The 21,216-nt window shown below is 37.0% G+C and overlaps 1 protein-coding gene across 1 annotated transcript in view; it reads left to right on the top strand.

Moving 5' to 3' along the window:
• The window catches only part of ATP7A (ATPase copper transporting alpha), a 142,614-nt gene that overhangs the window by 60,688 nt on the left and 60,710 nt on the right, over positions 1-21,216 (top strand). The window contains exon 3 of the mRNA XM_060137474.1: positions 1,512-1,652. Within this exon, the coding sequence (XP_059993457.1) occupies positions 1,512-1,652 (141 nt within the window). The remainder of the gene's footprint in view (positions 1-1,511; positions 1,653-21,216) is intronic.

Raw genomic sequence — 21,216 nt, 5'->3', positions numbered from 1 at the left:
CCTAGATGGGGTGATTCAAGAGAGAGGACAAGGAGGAAGCCACAGTGACTTTTTTCCCCTCCTGCAGTGCCTTTTATGACCAATCTTGGAAGTCACATTTTGTCACTTCCACTATTGACTTGGAAGCAAGTCACTGAGTCCAGGCCACACTCAAAGAGAAAGGAGTTAAATTCCACCTCTTGAAGGAAAGGAGTAGCAAAGAATTTGTGAACATATTTTAAAACCACCACAGGAAGACAGGTAATATGCAATAAACATAGTAAGTAAATTATGGAGTTTATTAGAAGGTTATAAGTTCTATGAAAATAAGAAAAAAATAGAGCAAAGGTAATGGGAATCAGAGTATCTGTGTGTGGAAGGGGTGTGGGATGCAATTTTCAACAGTGTGGTCATTGAAAGACTCATTAGTAAGGTTAGATTTGAGTAGACTTGAAAGAGATGAGGAAGTTAGCTAAGCAAATATCTAAGAGAAGAAAGTCCTAAATCAAGGGAATAGCTAACCCAAAGGCCCTGTGGTGGGGGTAAAATGAGGTGAGAGAAAAGAATGTTAGCCATATTTTATTAGTAGAGTATTTTCAGCTGGGGAGGTGGGAAAGTTGAGGAAGGATAATTTATTTTTTTTAACTTAAAGTTTTTTGTTGTTTTTCGGTTTTCAAGTTTTTATTTTATATTGGAGCATAGTTGATTAACAATGTTGTATTAGTTTGAGGTCTACAGCTAAGTGATTGAGTTATACATATACATGTATCTATTCTTTTTCAAACTGTTTTCCCATTTAGGTTATTACAGTGTTTTGAGCAGAGTTCCCTGTGCTATACAGTAGTTACTTCTTGGTTATCTTTTTTTTTTTTTTTTTTTTGCGGTATGCAGGCCTCTCACTGTTGTGGCCTCTCCCGTTGCGGAGCACAGGCCCCAGACGCGCAGGCTCAGTGGCCATGGCTCACGGGCCTAGCCGCTCCGTGGCATGTGGGATCTTCCCAGACCAGGGCACAAACCCGTGTCCCTTGCATCGGCAGGTGGACTCTCAACCACTGCGTCACCAGGGAAGCCCAGTTTATCTATTTTAAATATAGTATTGTGTACATGTCAGCCCCAAACTTCCAATCTATCCCCCCCTGCCCTTCCCTCCTGGTAACCATAAGTTCGTTCTCTAAGTCTGTGAGTCTATTTCTGTTTTGTAAATAAGTTCATTTGTATCATTTTTTTTTAGATTCCACATATAAGCAATATCATGTGATATTTATCTTTCTCTGTTTGACTTCACTTAGTATGATAGTCTCTAGGTCTATCCATGTTGTTGCAAATGGCATTATTTCATTCTTTTTTATGGCTGAGTAGTATTCCATTGTATATATGTACTACATCTTCTTTATCCATTCCTCTGTTGATGGACATTTAAGTTGTTTCCATGTCTTGGCTATTGTAAACAGCACTGCAGTGAACATTGGAGTGCATGTCAGAGGAAGGATTATTTCCGTGGCTGAAATTAACAAGTTCATTGTTTCTAATAGGAATATAAAGAAGAAATCAAAATGGATCCAAGTATGAGTGTGAATTCTGTCACCATCTCTGTTGAGGGGATGACATGTAGTTCCTGTGTTTGGACCATTGAACAGCGCATTGGAAAACTGAACGGTGTACATCACATTAAAGTAAGTTACTCCTTGGAAATCAGTGAAGTCAAATGCTGTTGACTGGAATTCTTCTGGGAAATTACTTCTAACACTGAGACAGATGCAGACACACTGACACGTACGATATAAAGACTATCACACTTTTAACCTTGAAGCTGAATAAGTTTTCTTCAGCCCATTAACTTATTTTTTTGTTAAAAAATAAGAAATAATACATTTTTAAAATTTAAAAACATCTGAAGATGGAATCTGGATGTTAATGTTTGTATATTTATCAATATATATTTTATAAGTATATAGATGCTGATATAATTTTTATTACTCTTAATCTCATGTTGATCTAAAATATATGTTCTCAGAGAAAGGACTGTGAGGTTTCTTTCTCTTTTATAGCATGACAGTTACTATGTTTAGTAATAATGTAGTCTTCTCTAAGAGCATGCATACAAAGTGTAACTAATTTTCTAAACATTTTCACTTCAATGTTATTTAATCAATAAATCATTTTATTTAAAAGAATACGTTACAATTAATTACATTAAGTGACATTACCAAACAGTTTTAGAGTGGTTAGCTCTAGAACAAGGAATGAAAGAAACACTGTTAACCATTATGTGTCTGTGTATTTTCTCTTCACATTTCTTAAATCACAAATAAAAAATAACAAGATACTGCAGTGAAAATACAATTAGTTTCTCGCAAATAAATTAAAAGTGTGTATGGTCTGGGGAAAACTGAAGCCCAGCTCACCAGCTTACAAAGGGGGTGTGATATAAAACTGGTGCCTCCACCCACATCACTCCCCTCTTCGATTCTGTTCTTCCCCAGAGCCCTAAGCTTCCCACACACCCTAGATTACTGCTGAGGAGTGAGCTGACACCATCCTGTATGAGTGAGGCCTGGCATGATGCGCTCAGGTTTAGGGCAAGGGGAAGGCCGTAGGTGAAACTGGAAGATGGGGAACTAAAGACGTGCACTCACTGCCTCTGCTCTCTGAGTATTCAACCACATCACCCTCCCTCCAAAAGGAAGCTAATGTGACACAGTGACTCTGGAAGGAACCTAGCGGTATGTTGGAGTGCAACAGACCAAATGGTTTCTACAGCTGAATCAATCCAGCCAGAGAACATGAAGGAGAGAAGTGAGGGCACAGTTGTCCCTCTAGGTCTGGAGACTTTGGGTCACCCAGGATGCAGTCCCCTTTAAGAAAACTGCCTTCCAGAGCCAGGCCCCTAAGTTGGCAAATTCTGAAATGAAAGAGAGAGGTATCACCTGTTAGAGCCCTATGCTGCTGCTCCAAGCATTGGGTTTGCAAATATAAGAGGGAATAACCCGAAGCTAATGGCCTGGGTAACTAAAGAATGAAACTAGATGGGCTAGGCACGGGCATGCTGAACATTTATCTAATTCCTCCCTGAGAGCTGTCCAGGCCTAGGAGCTGCCCTGAGCACTCGTCTTTGCTGAGCTTAGACTTAGGGCAAGGGGAGGGCAGAAAAATGGAGAGTAAAATAAAAATATAAAGAGCCAGAAAACCCAAAGCATGGCCCAAGGGAACCTTTCTGCAGGGATAGGTTTCTCAGGGCCTGCATTTTCTCCTGATCCATAAAAACTCTGAGCTTTTATCAAAGAGGATAGAAACTCTCTGTTGGGGAGGGAGGACAACAGGAGATCAGGGAGATCCTGCTGGCTATCCTGGGGCAAAGCAGGGGGAAAGGGAGCCTCTCCATTTCCCAGAGACAAACTGCCAAAAAAGACTGTGTAGAAGCCTCCCTGGGCAGAGCCCAGGACTGAGAAAGGTGGTAGGGATTTGAGTTCACTTCAGTTTTTAATTGCAAAAATAAAATTGACTTTTGTTAGACTATCTTAACACATTCCTGCTATAATTCGTCTCAGAATCCTACTTAGTGGAAAAGAGTGGTTTATTTGTATATTCTAATTTTTCTGCAATGAACATGAATTGTTAATATAATTGTTATAAATAAATAAGAAAACCTAAACTTTGTTTAGCGCCTTCTAAACACAAAAGCCAAAAGTACTAAAGTCAACACAAAACTACCCCAAAGGGAACAAAATGATACTGTGCCCCCTCATATCCTGTAAAAAATGTATTTGAATGTGTCCTGTGCTCATTTTTTTGACATAGACATAGTATGTTAAAGCTGCAAGGGGTCTTAGATATGACTTAAGTCGTCTAGCCCCCTCATTTTACAGATCAACAGATTGAAGCCCAAATAAGGAAGTGACCTGTGCTAAGTTACACAGCTACCTAATACCAAACAAACTAGAACTCAAGTTCCATGATTCCTGGGCCAGTATGTTTCGTGGTCATACAGTGTCTACAGATGCAGTTTAATTTGTATATGGTTCTCAAACTTGTGATCTCCAATTTATTCTTTCACATAACTTCTAAAAATAAAGGAACCTGGTATTTTCATCATAAAGGTGCCTCCTACCACCAAATTGCTGTTTTAGCTCTGTATCACTAGTCTCTATAAATTCTCCTCAGAATAGTTCTAGTATTTTTAGTATGAGACACCTTGAATTATATTTTATTTGTCACTACCTTTTTAATCTTTTTATTTCCGTGTTCGTAAAAATGTCTTTGATTTTAAAGCCTTTGGGGTTAAAAAAGTATGTTTTGATTAAGTCCAGCTTTCTCAGCCTCAGCACTATTGACATTTTGGGCTGGATAATTCTTTGTTTTGGGGGGCTGTTCTGTGCTTTCTATGATGTTTAGCAGCATCCCTGGCCTCTACCCACCAGATGCCAGTAGCCTCTCCTCCCACTTGTGACAACCAAAAATGTCTCCAGACATTGCCAGTGTCTCCTAGGGGTGAAATTGCCCTCAGTTGAGGATCACTTCTGTAGTCCCTTCTCAGAGAACCTACTGTACACCCTTTGTCTGTTCAGTTAATATTTGATGATGGTGAATTGATATATCAAACAGGCTCATGTGCCCCTTTCTCTTCATATTAGCTTCTTATGGTTCTTTTTTTTGCCAGTTAGAGGTATAGTGAACAGTGGTTCTCAAACCATACCATGAGAATCACCTGGAGGGCTTGTGAAACATAAATTGCTGGTTCCATGCCCAGAGTTTCTGTTTTAGTAGATCTGAATGGGGCCTGAGAATTTGCATGCCTAATAAGTACCCAGGTAACTCTAAAGGTGCTGGTCCTGGGACCACAGTTTAAGAACCATTATATTGCATGAGCTATACTTACACTGAAGATTATTTATCATTTATCTGAAATTTAAATTTAACTGGGTCTGTCCTGTATTTTTATTTGCTAAATCTGGTAACCCTTCTTTGAAATCATCCTTCCCCTTTACTTTTACTTTTTGTTCCTGTAAGTTTTGCTTTTTAAAAACTGCCATGTAAATGGAATCATATGTTATATAGCCTTTTGAGTCTGGCTTCTTTCACTTAGCATCATGCATTTGAGATTTGTCCATGTTCTTGCATGTATCACTGGTTCTTTCCTTTTCATTGCTGAGGAGTATTCCATTGTGTGGATGTACCAAAGTTTGTTTACCCATTCACCTTTTGAGAGACATTGGATTGTTTATACTTTCTTTTGTGATTATGAAAAGCAGTGCTCTGAATGTTCACATCCAAGTCTTTGTGTGGACATAAGTTTTAATTTCTCTTGGGCAAATTCCTAGGATTTGATTTGTTCCATCATATGATAAGTGTATGTTTAACTTTTTGAGACACTGACAATTGATTTACCACAGTGGCTATACTATTTTATCTTCCCACCAGCAATGTTTGAGGATTCCACTTTTCTCACATTCTCTCCAACACTTTGTATTAACAGTCTTTTTAGTTATAGACATTCTAGTGAGTATGTAGTGGTATCTCACTAATTCGCATTCCCTTAATAGCTAATGATATTGAGCATCTTTTCATGTGTTCATTAGGCATTTGTATACCTTTTTTGGTAAAGTGTCTGTCAAACCTTTTGTGAAATTTTTAGCTGGGTGTTTCGTTTTCTTATTATTCAATTTTGATTGTTTTCTATGTGTTCTGAATTGTCTTCTTTTAGATATGTGTTTTGCAAATAATTTTTACAGTCTGTGGCTTGTCTTTTTAATCTCTTAAAAGTATCTTTCCCAGGGCTTCCCTGGTGGCGCAGTGGTTGAGAGTCCACCTGCTGATGCAGGGGACACGGGTTCGTGCCCCGGTCCGGGAGGAGCCCACATGCCGAGGAGCGGCTGGGCCCGTGAGCCATGGCCGCTGAGCCTGCACGTTCCGAGCCTGTGCTCTGCAACGGGAGAGGCCACAACGGTGAGAGGCCCACGTACCTCAAAAAAAAAAAAAAAGTATCTTTCCCAGAGCAGCAGTTTTTACTTTTGATGAATTCCACTTTACCTACTTTTTTTCCTTTATGGAGCATGCTTTTGGTGTCATAGCTAAGAAATCTTGGCCTCACCCAGGATCACAAAGATTTTTCTCCTATGTCTTCTAAAAGTTCTTTCATTTTAGGTTTTGCATTTAGATCTATTATCCATTTTGAATTAATGTGAATACATTATGAGGTATGGGTTGAGGTTAATTTTTTTTAATATGGATGTCCAGTTTTCCAGGCAGCTCTATTTGTTGAAAAGTTTATTCTTTCTCCATTGAATTGCCTTTGCACCTTTGTTGAAAATCAATTTACCATATATTTATGGGTATATTTCTGTATGCTCTGTCCTATTCCATTGATCTGTATGTCTGTCCTTTGGCCAATAAATACCACAGAGTCTTGATTATTGTAGCTTTATAATAAATCTTTTCTTTTTTTTGGAGCAGAGAAAGATTTATTGCAGGGCCAAGCAAGGAGAATGGGTGGCTCATGATTGAAAAACCTCCTTAAGTCCCTAATGGTTTTCAGGGGGAAGTTTTTAATAGGAAAAATTTGGGGTGAGGGCTGCAGGGTGTGTGACTTTCTTCTGATTGGTGGGTGGTGAAGTAACAGGATGGTGCTCCAGGAATCTCGTATTCAGCCTGAAGTTAGCATCCTCCACCTGGGTGGAGGCCTTAGTTCCTGGTCTCAGGACTTAATGAAGCTCAGGTTCTTTACGTCTTGTCACAGAAAGATTTCAGTGAGAGATAAAGTGATAGGTAAGAAGTGGATTTACTTAGAGAGATACACATTCCACAGACAGAATGTGGTCTGTCTCAAAAGGTGAGAGCAGCCTATGATAAATCTTAAAATCAGGTAGTGTAATTTCTCAACTTTGTTCTTTTTCAAAATTGTTTTGGCTGTTCTATTTTCTTTCCGTTTACATATACATTTTAGAATCATTATATAGGTTTCTACAAAAATATTTGCTGGGATTTTTATTGCGATTGTGTTGATTCTGTAGATCCATTTGGATAGAATTAACATCTTAATATTGCGTATTCAACCCTGTGCACATGCTATATCTCTCTATTTAGGTATTTCTTGATTTCTTTTATCAGGGATCTATAATTTTCAGTCTTCAGATTCTGCATATATTTTGTTAGGCTTATATTCAAGTATTTTCTGTTTTTAGATGATGTTTAAATGGTACTTTTTTTTTTTTTTTTTTTTTTGCGGTACGCGGGCCTCTCACCGTTGTGGCCTCTCCCATTGCGGAGCACAGGCTCCAGACGCGCAGGCTCAGCGGCCATGGCTAACGGGCCTAGCCGCTCCGCGGCATGTGGGATCTTCCCGGACCGGGGCACGAACCCGTGTTCCCTGCATCGGCAGGCGGACTCTCAACCACTGCGCCACCAGGGAAGACCCGGTACTTTTTTTTTTAATTTAAATTTCAGTTGTTCATTACAAACATACAGAAATGCAGTTGGTTTTTGTATGTTGACTTTGTATCCTGAACTTTGCTAAACTGACATTAAGTCTATTAGCTCTTTTTGTAGATTCTTTGGGATTTTCTACATAAGCAGTTATGTCATCAGGGCATAAAAATAGTTTTATTTCTTCCTTTCTAGTCTGTATGTCTTATTTCTTTTCTGTCTAGAACCTCCATTACAATTTGGAATAGGAGTGGTAACAGTGAACATCTACGTCTTGTTACTGGTTGTAGGGGGAAAACATTCAGTCCTTCACCATTAAGTATTGTGTTAGTAGAGGGTTTTTGTAGATGCCCTGTATCAGGTTAAGGAAATTCCTTTCTCTTCCTGGTTTTCTGAGAGCTTTTATTTGTAATCACGAATAGATGTTGCATTTTTTCAAGTGCTTTTTCTGCATCTCGATATGATCATATTATTTTTCTTCTTTAAGGCTGTTAATATGGTGAATTACACTGATTGATTTTCAAATGTTATACTAGCCACGCATTCCCAGGATAAGCCCCACTTGGTCAAAGAATACTTTTAATGAAAAATTTCAAACATACACAGAAGTGAAGACCTAGTACAAGGAACCTCCCTGTACCTGTCACCCTTGCTACTTATTTTCATGATATCCTTGCTACTTATTTTCATGACATTCTCATCATTTGAATTTGATAATGTATTTTGCTGATGCTTTTAAGAGTTGATCTGGACCTTCCTACCTGTTGTACTTTTTGACTAGTGGATTGGAATTTCCTAGTATATCTCCATGCCGTTTCCAAGCCTTTTTGCTGCCCCCTGCCCACCGTTTTCCTTGTCACTCTTCAGGATTCTCAGCACTGTTTGGAGCACAGCACTCTTTCCCATGCTTCATTCAGTTTGGTTCCCCACCTGTTCTCTCCTATTTCTCCACAACTTGTATCTAAGGGCCCAAAGAAATTAACAATATCTCCTTGCCAAAAGATTGGGGATTTCTACTATAATGATGGTAATATATGAATGGTTTTTCTTAAATATTTTACTGTGAATTGCTGACTCTTCAGCATGTTTATTTTCACTGCCAGGGCTTAATGAGTTAATGTGTAATTTTAACTGGCTTGTGTCTTCATTTGTATAATGTACTTATTATTTTAATATATTTAAGTTTTCAGCATCATTAAAACAACTTTATATTGGCATTGGTTCTATAATATTTACCAGAAGTTTTCTATACTTTTGCTTTTATACAATATTCATTATAGTGATGATGGAAAGTTAATGCAACTTTGGAATTTGATCAGCTTGCATCAGTCCTAAAATGCTTTTCTTTTGACTAGTTCATATCCACATGTAAAAGATAAATTTTAGACACACTGCCCAGAGTAGATGTTAATATTCTAAAGGGAGCTTTGTCTAACTGGACATCAGATTTAGTGCAGGATTTAAAATTAGGAATCTGATGGATTCTTTCTAATAATCAGAAGCTCATTATATATTTTAAGTGCATGAATCATTAAATTTGAAACAGAATTTTTTTTTACTTTTTATTTTATATTGGAGTATAGTTGATTAACAATGTTGTGTTAGTTTCAGGTGTATAGCAAAGTGATTCAGTTATACATATACATGTATCTATTCTTTTTCAAATTCTTTAGGTTGTTACATAATATTAAGCAGAGTTCCCTGGGCTATACAGTAGGTCCTTGTGGGTTATCCATTTAAAATATAGCAGTGTGTACATGTCAGTCCCAAACTCCCTAACTATCCATCCCCCCCACCCTTACCCCCGGTAACCATAAGTTCCATTCTCTCAGTCTGTAAGTCTGTTTCTGTTTTGTCAATAAGTTCATTTTTATCATTCATTTTTAGAATCCACAGACAAGTGATACTATGCAATGTTTCTCTTTCTCTGTCTGACTTACTTTACTCAGTATGACAATCTCTAGGTCCATCCATGTTGCTGCAAATGGCACTATTTCATTCTTTTTAATAGCTGAGTAATATTCCATTGTATATATGTACCATATCTTCTTTTTCCATTCCTCTGTCAATGGACGTTTAGGTTGCTTCCATGTCTTGTCCATTGTAAACAGTGCTGCAATGAACATTGGGGAGCATGTATCCTTTCAGACCATGTTTTTCTCCAGATATATGCCCAGGAGTGGGATTGCTGGATCATATGGTAGCTCTATTTTTAGTTTTTTTAAAGAACCTCCATACTGTTCTCCATAGTGGCTGTACCAATTTACATTCCCACCAACAGTGTAGGAGGGTTCCCTTCTCTTCACACCCTCTCCAGCATTTACTGTTTGTGGATTTTTTGATGATAGCCATTCTGACTGGTGTAAGGTGGTATTTCATTGTAGTTTTGATTTGCATTTCTCTAATAATTAGCGATATTGAATATCTTTTCATGTGCCTCTTGGCCATCTTGTATGTCGTCTTTGGAGAGATGTCTGTTTAGGTCTTCTGCCCATTTTTTGATTGGATTGCATTTCTGTACACTAACAATGAAAGATCCGAAAGAGAAATTCAAGAAACAATCCCATTTGCCATCTCATCAAAGAGAATAAAATACCTAGGAATAAACCTACCTAAGGAGACAAAAGACCTGTACTCTTAAAACTACAAGACACTCATGAAAGAAATTGAAGATAACACAAACAGATGGAAAGATATATCATGTTCTTGGATTGGAAGAATCAATATTGTCAAAATGACTACACTGTCCAGAGCAATCTACAGATTCATTGAAATCCCTATCAAGTTACCAATGGCATTTTTCACAGAACTAGAACAAAAAATCTTAAAATTTGTATGGAGACACAAAAGGCCCCAAATAGCCAAAGCAATCTTGAGAAAGAAAAACGGAGCCAGAGGAATCAGGCTCCCTGCCTTCAGACTATACTACAAGGCCACAGTCATCAAAACAACATGGTACTGGCACAAAAATAGAAATATAGATCAAAGGAACAGGGTAGAAAGCCCAGAAATAAACCCACACACTTATGGTCAATTAATCTATGACAAAGGAGGCAAGACCATACAATGGAGGAAAGACAGTCTCTTCAATAAATGGTGCTGGCAAAACTGGACAGCTACATGTAAAAAAAAGAAATTAGAGCATTCTTTAACACCATGCACAAAAATAAACTCAAGATGGATATAGACCTAAATATGAGACCAGACACTATAAAACTCTTAGAGGAAAACATAGGCCAAACCCTCTCTGACATAAATAACAGCAATATCTTTTTTGATCGCTCTCCAAGAGTAATGGAAATAAAAACAGAAATAAACAAATGGGACCTAATTAAACTCAAAAGCTTTTTCACAGCAAAGGAAACCATAAACAAAACAAAAAGACAGCCCACAGAATGGGAGAAAATATTTGTAAATGATGTGACCGACAAGGGATTAATTTCCAGAATTTACAAACAGCTCATATGGCTTAATTTCATGGAAGCAGAATATTTTGTGTATCTCCAGATCAAATACTTTTGATCTGTCTTTTAATCTTAATATAAACATTAATCTTTTACCTGTTTATTCTTCAGAGATTTCAAAATGGGTTTTAGCTTTTCTGTGAAGTACAGGATTCATGCTTTCTTGTCCTTACAGTATTCTTTTTTAATTTTTTTGGCTGTGCCACACGGCATGTGGGATCTTAGTTCCCCGACCAGGGATCGAACCCGTGCCCCCTGCCTTGGAAGGGTGGAGTCTTAACCACTGGACCCCCAGGGAAGTCCCCTCCTTATGGTATTCTCGTCTGTGATTCAGACGTCTCATGAGATCTTGAGCAGATTGGCTTCAGTTTGTCTTGTTTTTATTACAAAACGTTGGCTAATTGGCGCATAGTGATTCTTACCACATGTGACGTGTGGTGCCAATATGTGGGCAATTCTTTTCTATATCTGAAACTCTTGATTTTTTGCATGTCTGAGTTTCATATTCATCTTGGCCAGAGAGCACAAAGTAAACTTTGTATCCATTTTACATGTATGGGAGGGAGGAAAGCAGTGTTTCTCATTTGCTTACTAAACTACACACTCTGGTCAGTTAAGACTATGTTGATGGTTGTGGCAGGGAAATCTTTCTTTACACAGTGTAATATGCCTTCTGCTAAGTTTTCTGTCCTGTAGGCATCCATGTGAATACTTGGATATGAATTTTTCCCTTTCACGTTCTCCAAAAGTAGGATTTTCCTTTGTATTCACCATCTACCTTGGCATAACTACACTTCAGAGGCTTCCTCATTGCCTCCTCCCCTCCTCCCCCCAAGGATGCTCCTGCCTTTAATTTGCTTTGGGGAGAGAGCCAAGTTGGAAAAGCTGAGAGATGACAGGTAACTTTTATTAACTATACTGCAGGTTTTCTCAAATGTGTTTATATTTAAAATACATTTATAAAAACATTTTGTAATTTTTTTCACTAATTGTAACTGTCTGAAAATCAAATGGATGTTTTTTCAATTTGCTAATTAGAAAAGAGGATGGCAAAGTAGTTCTGCAACCCGCAGTCCCAAACTTTAAAAATGAATAATTTAATTTCAGTGAATAATAAATATGGCACTTCTACTTGATTTATCCTCAAATGAAACCAATTAAACTTCCTCCGCTTGATCTAACATGGCTGGTGCTGAAGGCCAGAATAGAAGCTAAATCTTACTAATTAAGTGTCTGTGCTGATTGAAGTAAAGCTGTTTTAACCATCCAGAAACTAGTTCACAAAGTTTCTCCAAGTGATTTAGGTTCTTATTGTCTACTGACAACTAATGCGTTTTCCAAAACCCCCAACTCTCTGACAAACTATTTTTGATTATTAATTTTTTGCCAGCATATCTATGTATAACTAAAGGACTAGATTCTGTTTTGACATTTGCAAGTACATTCCTGTATAAATTTTCCCCAAAGACTGTTGCACCCCACTCATATGTAAGGCTTCTATGTTTACCGCATCTTCCCAGAATTCACCACTGCTTAATATGACCTATTTAAGGTCAGAAAAATGCAATTAAATTGGATTAAGTTGTAAAGGAAGAGTAGCAGAAATATAATATGAAAGCACTTTGTGTTATCAACAGTGATTTATATGGATCGCAGTGACAGATACTTAAGGCTATACTTTCCAGGGCACAGTCATAATTTGTTTGCTGAAAATGAAAGGAAACACACTTTTTCTGCCTTTTCCAGCTCTGCCTCTCCTTCTTTAGTCAAAAGCTCACATGATATAGAGTATACTAGTGATCTTTCCTCTTTTCTCATTCCTTTAAAAAATATTTTACTGAGTGTTGTCTTCTAGGCCCAGAGACAGATTTATGGTGATGTTAATGAAGTTTAGGTTTCAGAGCCCCTCACTGGCATTGACCAGTTCTGAGACCCTGGAAAGAGTCTTAGCAGTGTGTTCACATGGTTATCTGTTTTTGCAAAAGTAAAACATTTTGACCACAGTCCTTTAATTAAGTCCACAAAAGGTGGATTCACCTCTTTCTAGGCACCATATAGAAAATTGTCCTTGGGACTTCCCTGGCAGTCCAGTGGTTAGGAATCTGTGCTTCCACTGCAGGGGGCCACAGGTTCAATCCCTGGTCAGGGAACTAGGATCCCTCATGCCCTGCAGCGTGGCCAAAAAGAAAAAAAAAAAGAAAGAAAATTGTCCTTGTCCAAACATAATTTATAGTCATAATGCAGCCTAACATGTTAATATATAAATATTGATCACTTTTCAAGGACTGTTAAGGTTTGAAATTTCTGGATCATAGTTTGTGAGATTATAATTAAGACCAATGTGCAGTCAGTTTAGAAACCAGATTTGAATAGGACATTGTTTCGACTAAGTCAAGGAGCTCTTGTAGTGTTTGGAATAAAACTCTGATATGAAGTAATGTAATTGTGATGTTAAATTGAGTGGGGTTGCTTTATTTAAAAAATGTTACAGCGGAACAGATTAGAGCTTTAACAGAATTCAAGGAAACTGAATAGTCAAGAAGTCTCTAATTTTGGAAAAGTAGAATGAATATGATTATATGTCTTTGCAGTTTCAGCGTTTAAATACATTTTGGGAATTGTGTCTTAAATTGTGAAGTTTATAAATGAGTGTAATACTCTTGTTCTGCCAGTGTCAAGACTGTAGACTTTAAAGGGATTAACCTGAAGGTTTATTTAATCACCCCAGTGGTCTGTTCAGGGGAAAAATAAAATGGGCAGATAATGTGAAGGTCTTTCTCTGGGATTGTCTGGCCTTTTGAAAGTGGTAATGTAAAATAAATTTAATTAGATATAAGTACTGAATGGCTCTAAAGGTTAATGCCTTATTAACAAATTACTTTGTCCTTGAAATTTAACTGTATTTTGAGTGCTTTTTCCCTTTACTCAGTTAAAGGCTGCAGTCCATTTTCCTAATACAGACTATCCTTTAAAAAAATGACCACCTAGGGAATTCCCTGGTGGTCCAGTGGTTAGGACTTGGCACTTTCACTGCAGAGGGCCAGGGTTCAATCCCTGGTCAGGGAACTAAGATCCCACAAGCTGCACAACATCGCCAAAAAACCCCTTAAAAGTAACTTTAAAAAAAATTATTGGAAAAATAACACATGTCCAGAGTAAAATCCCCTTCCCAAAAGAAACCAGTTATCAGTTTAGTATGTATAGATTCTTCCAGAAATAGACTCTGAATATAAAATGATTTACATGTATATATCTATATGTGTGTGTTTATACAGTTGACCCTTGAACAACACGGGTTTGAACTGCACAGGTCCACTTATACATGGATATTTTTCAAAAAATATGAACTGTGGTACTACATGATCGATGGTTGGTTGAATCCGAGGGTGTGGAACTGAGGATACAGAGGGCCAACTGTAAAGTTATACACGGATTTTCAATAGCCTCAGGGGTGGGGCGCCCTTAATTCCCCCAATTGCTTGTTGTTTAAGGGTCAACTGTATATATGTGTGTGTGTTTGTGTATGTGTGTATCCCCTTTTTATATAAATGGAAGCATACTATATACACACTGTTCTATACTTTGCTTTTTTCACTTAGCAAATACTTCTTAGATACTGTTCCCTATCAGCATATAGAAATCAATCTTTTTGTTTCTATTTGGAACTTTCTCCCCCTAACTTTTGCTATGGCAAATGATGATGGTACACTGAACATTTCTTTTTTCAAACACCATGTTAGAGTGATATAGGCATTTTGCCTTATATAAATTCTTAGGTAATACTCGTCCATCCATGAAGATGCAGACAGTTATTCAAAGAGGCTTATGTTTCTGATTTAGTTGAACTTTATCCCAAGGATCAAAGAAATGTCAAATCCAAGGTAGAAACTAGCAGTGGAGGAATGATGTAAAGAGGGACTTTCACTATTTCCTTTCTTTGTATTTAAATTGTTATAATGAATAATCATGCATTGGTTGTATAATTTTTTTAAAAATTAACATATTTATTTATTTATTTTGGCTGCGCCAGGTCTTAGTTGCAGCACGTGGGATTTTTAGTTGCGGCATGCATGCGGGATCTAGTTCCCTGATCAGGGATCGAGCCTGGACCCCCTGCATTGGGAGCGAGGAGTCTTACCCACTGGACCACTGGGGAAGTCCCAGTTGTATAATTTTTGAAGCAAAATAAAATTATATTAGCAATGAAAATTCTGACAAAGCACTCAGTTTACAGAAAAACAATGCTACAACTTAAACTAACAAAATCTCCACATCTTTTTCATTTTCAAGCATTTGGCTTTTAAATTTTTAGATTGGTTTTGGGCTATTTTCTTAGTCCCTTAAGAAATTGTCTTTTGCTAGTTCATACATTGATTTAATAATTTTAAGTGGTAACCTTTATTTAGGTTGGTCAAATAGGATAAATATTAATATAACTTGATGGCTTACTCTTATCTTACTTTAATTTTCAGTATGCTATATTGAAGCATCAAAGTAGAGTGTTAATATATATACATTATTTTTTCAACAAACAATAATAGAATTTGTATTCAGACATATGTAATATAAATAAGATTCCTATTATGTATTTTATATAGTTTTTAGTTGTCAAAATTCTGGGAGGAGAATCAAACATATTAGAAAGTCAAGATTATTGTAAATCATTTTACTTTTCTGACTTTAGTCTGAAAAATGACAGAATCCTTTCAAGCTCTCAAAAACCTCTGAATCACTCTATGTTGAGTTGTTATGAAAATGTTAGAAAGTGGGCTTTAAACCCTTTGAAGACACCCCCACTGGCTGAGTAGCATGCTAATCTGAATTTATGATGACATATAAATTAATTCCTGGGAGGATAAAAAGGAATTTCAGTGTGCTGAAACTTTAGCAAAGGACCTTTCCCAAAGTGGTTTTTGAAAATGGGGAAATGTTAGAATGTAGTAATTGTCAAATCCTGCTAAAAACCCAAAGAAATATATTCTCTAAATTATTTTTTATTTAAACTGGTATGGGAGTAGACATGAAATGTGTGGGAGGAAAGTAAACATAGAACTAAAATTTGGTTCACACACTAGAAATATTTCATACTTTTCAGGTGTTTTTATTTATGTCACACATTGCTCAAAGCATAGGCATAGAATTTTAGTTTTTCAAGGAAATTGAAGATCATCTAGCCTCACCATTTATAGATGGAAAGAACATGGACTTTGGAGTTAAATCGACCTACGTTTGAATCCTAGCTCTTTCGTTTTCTTGCTGGGTTTCTTGGGCAATTTATTCAATTTCCTAGCCTTCAGATAGGAAATTGGATCACTTTTTATAATCTGTAATTATAAAAGTATACAGAAAACACATGCAGATAAAGTATACGGTGCTTGACTTGCAAGGTTTAGACATTTCAGCAGACAAAGAGCTCCATTAAAATAATGGATCTTTACAATTCCTATGGACAATGAGCACCCTTTACACCACTGTTAATGCTATTGAGGCCACAGAGTACGTTTGATTTGTTCTCTTCAACTCCTACCTTCATCTAAATATAGTGAACAGTCCTCCATCTTGAGTCCTTCATAGGAGCCAACATTCATAACTTGTAGACTGTTAGATGTTTATTTTCAGAGGAACTATTGATAAAATAGAAAAATAGTTTCTCTGGGAAAAAAAAACAGAACAACAACATTGATTCCTAATGAAAGATTCTGAGAAAGAGAAGCTGTTGAAACTTTCGAGCACTGTGGGGAATAGGCGAAAGTGGTTTACATTGGTGGGGATCATGTGAAAGGAGAGTGGCACAGACCCAGAATCAGACAGACTGCTGCCAGCAATTCCTGGCTCTACGGAGTCTGTGCCTGCTTTTGCTCACCGTTGGACCCCTAGCAAGCTAGCACGGTGCTGGGAACATAATAGGTACTCAGTAAATATTTGTTAAATAAATAAATGCTATTTTAGCTTCTTGCCCAAGGATTTGGCATCCAGAACAGTATTGTGATAATCACTATGTGAATTTCCTCTTAAAAGAAGCAAAGGTGCTGCCTGTTTTTGTTTCCTTTGAGACCTTAGGCTTGAACAGTCTCTTTGATATCTAAAATTCAGAGGAAAAGTTGAGTGCTGTTATCCCAAAGGGGAACATTTTTGTGCTAGGTGTGGTCGATCCAGCTTTAAAACACACAAATGGAAGCTACTAAATAAGGAAGTGTTTTCTGGTTTGCAGCATGAAAACAACATAGGATAATACAACTTTTTTTGTGTAGTATTTTATATACATAGTTTCCTTATTTTTTTATGTCTTTTATAAATAGAAGACAGGCTATAGCAGTAGAAAGTATAGCAAACCATGTAGTGACAAAGTGATTTTTGCTTTAAAAATCAGCTTTAAGAACAGTTTCTCACAGCTAGTGGGAAGCAGCCACATAGCACAGGGAGATCAGCTCTGTGCTTTGTGAGCACCTACAGGGGTGGGGTAGGGAGGGTGGGATGGAGACGCAAGAGGGAGGAGATATGGGGATATATGTATATGTATAGCTGATTCACTTTGTTATAAAGCAGAAACTAACACAACAATGTAAAGCAATTATACTCCAATAAAGATGTTAAAAAAAAAAACTTTCTCATTGCGTATGTTGGTAAATTGAAATTGTGAGGGGAGGATAAGCTCAAAACCAGGTCTTGTTTAAAAGATACCAGATACAATGTATTTAAACATAAAGGGAAAAAAAATCCCCTTCCCTTTTTTAAAAGTTTGGCGATTTATCATAAAAAGTATAGTAGTACATAGAGTAGTACTGTCCAATGGAATATTCTGTAATGATGATAATGTTCTGTATCTACTCTGTCCCATATGGCAGCTACATTGGCCACTGAACGCTAGAAATGTGGCTAATGCAATTGAGGAACTGAATTTTTAATCTCTTAATTTTTTTGTTTTTAAAATTATACCAAAATATTGACTTCTTTTTGGTATATAGTTCTATCAGTTTTGTTTGTTTGTTTTTAGGTTTGGTAAATTTTAACACATGTATAGATTCTTTTAACTACCCCCACAACCAGGACAGCACAGTTCCATCACTCACGTCACTCCAAAATGATTCTTCACTAAATGCAAATATAACTATATCATTCCCCTGCTTAACTTTTCCATGGCTCTCTATTACCTACAGGATAAATTACAGACTATTATTGGCATACAAGAGGCCCCATAATAAAGCAGTTGCCTAATTCTGCAAGCCTGTCATCTTTCTCTACTTTTGTGTTTCCATTTGTCATAAATTCTCTGCTTCATGTATCCTTGCTGATTTCTGGTTTTCCTTTAACACTCAGGTATTATCTCCTCTAAGAAGCCTTTTTTGACACATATTCCTAGGAATGAATGGGTGTCCGTTTTCTCTATCCTCTATTCTAGTATTGCTCCCTGTGACTGTGTCATGATCAGCTTTGTATCATGAGAATCTCAGTTCCTGGCACATATAATAAGTGCTTGATAGGAACTTACCTGGTGGTGCAGTGGTTAAGAATCTGCCTGCCAGTGCAGGGGACTCGGGTTCGATCCCTGGTCCGGGAAGATCCCACATGCTGCAGAGCAACTAAGCCCATGCTCCACAACTACTGAGCCTGTGCCCTAGAGCCCGCGAGCCACAACTACTGAGCCTGTGTGCCACAACTACTGAAACCCTTGCACCTAGAGCCTGTGCTCCGCAACAAGAGAAGCCACCACAGTGAGAAGCCCGCTCATCGCAACAAAGAGTAGCCCCCGCTTGCTGCAACTAGAGGAAGCCCGTGCGCAGCAATGAAGACCCAATGCAGCCAAAAATAAATAAATGCTTGATAAATATTCATTGTTCAGTGTTTACTTTTATATGACTTGCTGCTGCAAAGAACTACTTTCCTGTCTATTTACTCATATGATCCTTATAACAACCCTGGAAGATAATAAGGCACATTTCTTCATTTTTCAGACTGTAGAACTAATGAGTGTGGTTGACTAATTGGCGAATTGACACTGGAGCTCAAACCTTCTGACTCCCAATCCAGTTTGTGTGTGTGTGTGTGACTACTTCATAAATCTTTGTAACCTGTTAGCAAAAGAGATGCAGGGTAAGATGTCCCGGTAGTAGTTAAATTTATATACAGTTGCTGAGCTTTAAGAATACAATCATTGTTTTTATAATCAAATCAGGCAGAACAATAAAGATGTTCTTATTTTGAACAAAAATAATACTAGACTGTAGTGACTTAGAAGATTATAGAAATATTTGCTGCAAAACCCTATGAATGTTGCCAGCATGTTTATACCTTTTCTTGCCAACAAAGTTGTCTTAATTGAACATTTTAAAACTTTAAACTTAATATCAAATTTGTTTTCTGTAGCTGATCCTGTTTCCTATATTAACTTTTGAATTGGTAGAGTGTGGAGTGTTGGAATAAGTTGTGAAAGGAGATGGAAGAAAGAGTACTTTGTTCTCTGTTATGAAATTCTAGGGCACGTTTTGTCTATGTACGTTTCAAATGCCTGATCAGTACATTAGTCACGTATACCTACATAGAGCTTTACCATTCCTGTAGGTACACAAGACATTTTGTGTTTCTTTCCAAAGAGAATAGTAAAGATAAGAACTATTAGAGAACCTCCATTTGAATTATTTGTTTCGTTCCTTTTTTTAATATGGTTTTTATTCTTCAATTTGTTAATATGGTGTATCACATTTATTGATTTGCATATATTGAAGAATCCTTGCATCCTGGGATAAATCCCACTTGATCATGGAGTATGATCCTGTTAATGTGTTGTTGGATTCTGTTTGCTAGTATTTTGTTGAGGATGTTTGCATCTATATTCATCAGTGATATTGGACTGTAATTTTCTTTTTCTGTAGTATCTATGTCTGGTTTTGGTATCAGGGTGATGGTGGCCTCATAGAATGAGTTTGGGAGTGTTCCTTCCTCTGCAAGTTTTTGGAAGAGTTTGAGAAGGATGGGTGTTAGCTCTTTTCTAAATGTTTGATAGAATTCACCTGTGTAGCTATCTGGTCCTGGACTTTTGTTTGTTGGGGAGATTTTTATTTACAGTTTCAATTTCATTACTTGTGATTGGTCTGTTCATATTTTCTCTTTCTTCCTGGTTCAGTCTTGGAAGGTTATACCTTTCTAAGAATTTGTCCATTTCTTCCAGGTTGTCCATTTTATTGTCATAGAGTTGCTTGTAGTAGTCTCTTAGGATGCTTTGTATTTCTTCACTGTCTGTTGTAACTTCTCCTTTTTCATTTCTAATTTTATTGATTTGAGTCCTCTCCCTCTTTTTCTTGATGAGTTTGGCAAATGGTTTATCAATTTTGTTTATCTTCTCAAAGAGCCAGCTTTTACTTTTATTGATCTTTGCTATTGTTTTCTTTGTTTCTATTTCATTTATTTCTGCTCTGATTTTTATGATTTATTTCCTTCTGCTTACTTTGGGTTTTGTTTGTTCTTCTTTCTCTACTTCCTTTAGGTATAAGGTTAGATTGTTTATTTGAGATTTTTCTTGTTTCTTGAGGTAGGCTTGTAGAGCTATAAACTTCCCTCTTACAACTGCTTTTGCTGCATCCTATAGGTTTTGGTTTGTCGTGTTTTCATTGTCATTTGTCTCTAGGTATTTTTTGATTTCCTCTTTGATTTCTTCAGTGATCGCTTGGTTATTTAGTAATGTATTGTTTAACCTCCATGTGTTTGTGTTTTTTTCCCTGTAATTGATTTCTAATCTCATAGTGTTGGGGTGAGAAAAGATGCTTGATATGATTTCAATTTTCTTAAATTTACTGAGGCTTGATTTGTGACACAGGATGTGATCTATCCTGGAGAATGTTCCATGTGCACTTGAGAAGAAAGTGTAATCTGCTGTTTTTGAATGTAATGCCCTATAAATATCAGTTAAATCTATCTGGTCTATTGTGTCATTTAAAGCTTGTGTTTCCTTATGAATTTTCTGTTTGGATGATCTGTCCATTGGTGTAAGTGAGGTGTTAAAGTCCCCCACTATTATTGTGTCACTGTTGATTTCCTCTTTTATAGCTGTTAGCAGTTGCCTTATGTATTGAGGTGCTCCTATGTTGGGTACATATATATTTATAATTGTTATATCTTCTTTTTGGATTGATCCCTTGATCATTATGTAGTGTCCTTCCTTGTCTCTTGTAACATTCTCTATTTTAAAGTCTATTTTATCTGATATGAGTATTGCTACTCCAGCTTTCTTTTGATTTCCATTTGCATGGAATATCTTTTTCCATCCCCTCACTTTCAGTCTGTATGTGTCCCTAGGTCTGAAGTGGGTCTCTTGTAGACAGCATATATATGGGTCTTGTTTTTGTATCCATTCATCAAG

The sequence above is a fragment of the Lagenorhynchus albirostris genome, chromosome X, assembly GCF_949774975.1.
Source record: "Lagenorhynchus albirostris chromosome X, mLagAlb1.1, whole genome shotgun sequence".
Classification (NCBI taxonomy): Eukaryota; Metazoa; Chordata; class Mammalia; order Artiodactyla; family Delphinidae; genus Lagenorhynchus; species Lagenorhynchus albirostris.
Note: the sequence above shows the minus strand (reverse complement) of the source record. Positions and strands in the feature narration are given on the sequence as shown.